This window comes from Pygoscelis adeliae, unplaced genomic scaffold (genome assembly GCF_000699105.1).
Source record: "Pygoscelis adeliae isolate BGI_AS28 unplaced genomic scaffold, ASM69910v1 Scaffold294, whole genome shotgun sequence".
NCBI lineage: Eukaryota > Metazoa > Chordata > Aves > Sphenisciformes > Spheniscidae > Pygoscelis > Pygoscelis adeliae.
Window position 1 is genome coordinate 1,510,029 of NW_008824722.1, and position 4,052 is coordinate 1,514,080.

A 4,052-nucleotide genomic window follows, 5' to 3' on the forward strand; every position below is an offset into this window, starting at 1 on the left:
CGGGGACGGGGAGGGACGGTCACAGAGGAGCCGCTGAGGCAGGTCCGGCACGTGTCACTCGCTATTCCTGCCCAGGGATGCCAGCTGCCCTGCATGTCCCCATGCTGGGTCCCAGAGCTGTGCAGACCCTGCCCACGCACAGGGCACGGGACAGCCCCGCTCCGCAGACGGAGAGGGCAACGCAGCCCAGGCAGCAGCACGGCCACCCCACCTGCCTCCGCGGATCAGCCTGACACCCTCCTGGCCTGGCTCACCTTCCTCATGATGGGGTGGCACTGCTTCCCACATGTCTCAAAGAAGACCTCCAGCACCCGCAGCACCTCGTCCCACGCCGCATGGAAACGATATGTCAGGCCCTCCTCCACCGATCTGGGGAGGAGAGAGGAGACGGTCACACTGGCAGGGATCAGGCCCAGCACCGATCAGGGACCGGGCAGAGGCTGCTCAGAGCTCAGCCAGACCCACGGGGACAGCCTCTCCCACACCACCGCTCCTCACCTGAACATCTTGCACAGGTAGGTGGCAGGGGCTGGGGCAGACGCAGAGACGGTGCCCAGGTCATCCATGTGAGGAGCGACACACTCGCTCAGGAGGGTCTGCAAGGACAAACAGGGAAAATAGGGCAGCAGTGGACTGCAAAGCCCCTGCCCTGGCAGGCGCAGAGGGGCACACCACCCCCTGGCAAGCCCCAAACCCCCGGGCAGAGCCCCCCACGAGGACCAGGGCAGCCAAGCAGGGAGGCACCCATGCACAGTACCTCCAGGGTCTGCGCTGCTGTCGCCACCACCTGGGAGTGCGGTGAGAGGAAGCAGTTCATGGCGGCCGAGAAGAGCCGGGGCAGGTGAGCCCAGCACAGGTCCTTCTGCAGCCTGGAGAAGAGAGACCGGACAGGTGAGAGATCGACCCACTGCCTCTCCCCCTGACCAGCCGTGGCCCCTGCCCGCCCGCACCTGCCCAGGTTGATGTGCGCCCGCTCCATGGTGGACAGCCAGGTCAGCAGTGGCTGCAGGTCATTCGTGCTGGGCACGTAGTCGTAGAGGGCCTGGGGAAGCAGAGGGTGGGGGGGTGAGTGCCCCGGCACTGCCAGCCCCGTCCCTCCCCGCACCGGTGCCCCGCACTCACGGTGATGATTTGGGCGTTGAGCTCAGCCGGCAGGCAGGCCACGCTGGCCTGGGCGCTGAAGAGGCTGTGGAAGGCTTGCATGGCGCACGCCGTCACCAGCTGTGAAGGACATGGCATCAGGAGGGGGGGCTCCATGGCAAGCAGCACCCCTTCACACCCTCGGCCCCCCCTACGCCAAATAAGGCTCTGCCCAGGGAAGCCCAGCGCTGCTGCGACTGCGCCCCGTCTTCAGCCTCCCTCTTCCACAGCAGGCAGGCTAGCAAGACAAGCTGCTCCGGGCTCCTCCACATTTGCATCCTGAATTTTCAGGCTCCCAGCCGGCAGCCGAGGGGGTTCGAGCCCTTCCAGGGCACAGCCGAGGGGCAAAGGGGCTGCCCTCACCATCCCTGGCGTGGGGACACTCACCACGTGGCTGAGAGTCATGACTCGGAGCAAGGTCTCACAGCAGGTCTTCACCACGGCCGCGGGGAAGCAGGGCAGCAGGTCCCGCAGCAGGGCGAGGATGTGCAGGGTGGTGGTCTCCTCCTTGGTGCCTGTGGGAGCAGAGCAACATCTGAGCCCATGGCACCCTGTGGCAAAGCCCCGCCCGAGGCAAAGCCCCCATGACAGAGCTGGGGCTGACCCACGGAGCTGGGGTGAACACCTCCCTGCCCCCCGACTTCTGGGAAGAACAGAGCAACAGACAGATGGCTGAGGACCCTCCAAAACACCTTAGGCACCCCAGAGACATCTCACACCCTCCCCAGCAATCCAGGGTGCTGCACCCTCCCCTCTTCCATTCAAGTCCTTATTCTCCCACGGCCGCAGGGCCCCCCGCACTCAGCTGCAGACCCCTTGCTCCAGGGCTCCACACCTCCAGCTTTTTCGATCTCCTGCACACAGAACTTGGCAGTGGAGGGTGCTGCAGGGTGATGCTCAGGGGCCGCATCTCCAAACATGAACTCGCTGCCCCTCAGGACAGAGCACACGCCATACTGCGCCGCTTTCCGCACCTAGGGGAAGGAGAGCCCAGGTGGGTAGAAGCCATGGACCCTGGGGGCACAGTCAGCCCCAGAAACGAGCCGCAAAGGCAGCATCATCCCTCGCCAGGGGCACCGGGAGCTCACCTTGGGCTTGGTATGAACGCAGAAGCTCAGCAAGCCATGATAGACCTGGAGGGTGACAGGGTAGCTCCAGGCCGCCAAGTCCTGCTTCCGCAGCAGCGTGGCCAGGCAAGAGAGTACCTACGACAAGGGAGCGGCAGGGGTGTTAGCATCACCCCCCAGAGACACCTCCTCATTGCAACGGCCTCAAGCCGAGCACCCAGCACCACCCTACAGTAGCAGCCTCGACCCTGGCAGAGCTGGCACGGCTGGCTGCCTCTTGGCTACTCACCCATCGCAGGGCAGAGGTGGAGCTACTGCAGGCCTGCGAGGACACGATACCCATGAAGGCTTTTGAGGCATCTGAAAACTTTTTTATGAGCACGGGGCTTGGGACCCTGCTGTGAGAAGGGGGTGCATCAGCGGTGCGAGGAGCAGGCAGCCGGCGGCAGTCTCACAGGGAACCGCATCCCCAGCCTGCCCTGGTTGGGTCATTTCCCCAGCGCCAGCCCCTCTGCCACGATGGGGCCAGGTAACTCTCCCCACTCCTTTGCCAGCCGCTCACCGCTTTAGGACGAGGTTGAGCAGGTAGGCGACAGCAGCCAGCGACTCGGGGGACTCCACCGCCTCCAGCGTGGTCATCTGGGAACAGAGGAGAGGTGAGCAAGGAGAAACCAGGGTTCGCACCAGGCCAGCCCTTTCCCATCCTCAAGCCTTGGGGAGAGGAGCAGAGAAACCAGGAGCAGCCCAACAGCATCTCTGCTGGAGAAGGACGTCCAGGCACAGCATGTTCCACCCCCTGCCCCCTCCCGAGAGCGCACCCAGGCTGCCAACAGCAGCTCCCCTCGCGCCTCCTCCCCACGATCATCGCTCACCAGCGCGGCAAAGTACTCCGTCTCGCTCTCCTTGCCCCCCCGCGAGCGGATCACCTCCGTCACGGCTGCCAGCACAGCGCAGATCTATGAGCAGCAAGTGGAGCAGGTCAGCACTCTCAGCCTCACGCCTGGGGGGGCCATCCCCACTGGACCCCCACCTAGCCCTGCTCCTCTCCGTACCTCTTTGTGAGCGGCAGAGTTGGACTCCCAGAAGCGCTGCACCTTGCTGAAGGTGACGTTGGTGCAGTCGCTTAGCCCACTCAGGAAGGTGCCGGAGGACCTCTCCGTGGCGGCCTCCCCAGCACTGTCCTCCTCCATACGGAGCTGAGCGCTGTCACTTGGCCGCTCCAAACGCAGGGACCCCGACTGCAGCTCATTGTGCAGCTTCACCGCATCCACCGTCAAGTTGCTTTTCTCTGCCAGGGTGAAGGGGTACGCTCAGAACCGCAAAGTCGCATTGCTCTGCCATTCAGCCCAAAACCCCCTACGCCCCCCCCCTCCTTCCCCTCCCAGCCAGACCAACTTGGCTGGAGCTCATCTCCAGAACATGGGACATGGATGCCGCTTCCTCCTGATGGGAGAAAGCACAGTGATAACTGGAGAGAGCTCGTAATTCCTTGTGATAACTGGAGAGAGCTCGTAATTCCTTTGAAAACAAACCAGGGCACAGTCCAGTCATCTCCTCTGACGGAGGAGAGCATCATGCCCTCACAAACTCATCCTGGTGTACCAAGGCTTTGATGCCGAGGTGCTCCGTGTACTCTGCTCCATTTATCTTCTTCCGCCCGGAGCCCTGGCAACCAGACAGCCAAGGCGCAGGCTTCGCATCCCTCTAAGTCACAGACACCAGCTTGCAACCAGCTGCAGGAGGACGGTGCGTGCTCCAAGAGGCGTTTCTTCATCGGCAGGAGAAAGATCTCCTTGGCCAACAGCAGCCAGGGCTGCAAAAATCCCTCCCGCCCCCCCCCGGCGG

General features: G+C 63.7%; 2 protein-coding genes across 2 annotated transcripts in view; one reads left to right on the forward strand and one right to left on the reverse strand.

The window, feature by feature from the left end:
• RRP12 (ribosomal RNA processing 12 homolog (S. cerevisiae)) overlaps positions 1-3,635 on the reverse strand; it is a 10,534-nt gene extending 6,899 nt beyond the window's left edge. The window contains 13 exon segments of the mRNA XM_009323297.1: positions 255-369; positions 499-596; positions 758-869; positions 951-1,042; positions 1,123-1,221; positions 1,528-1,655; positions 1,976-2,114; positions 2,229-2,345; positions 2,497-2,602; positions 2,770-2,846; positions 3,080-3,163; positions 3,260-3,495; positions 3,599-3,635. Coding sequence (XP_009321572.1) covers positions 255-369; positions 499-596; positions 758-869; positions 951-1,042; positions 1,123-1,221; positions 1,528-1,655; positions 1,976-2,114; positions 2,229-2,345; positions 2,497-2,602; positions 2,770-2,846; positions 3,080-3,163; positions 3,260-3,495; positions 3,599-3,635 — 1,440 coding nt within the window.
• Positions 3,636-3,637: 2 nt separating this feature from the next.
• Positions 3,638-4,052, forward strand: part of PGAM1 (phosphoglycerate mutase 1 (brain)) — a 3,256-nt gene continuing 2,841 nt past the window's right edge. The window contains exon 1 of the mRNA XM_009323299.1: positions 3,638-3,688. Within this exon, the coding sequence (XP_009321574.1) occupies positions 3,638-3,688 (51 nt within the window). The remainder of the gene's footprint in view (positions 3,689-4,052) is intronic.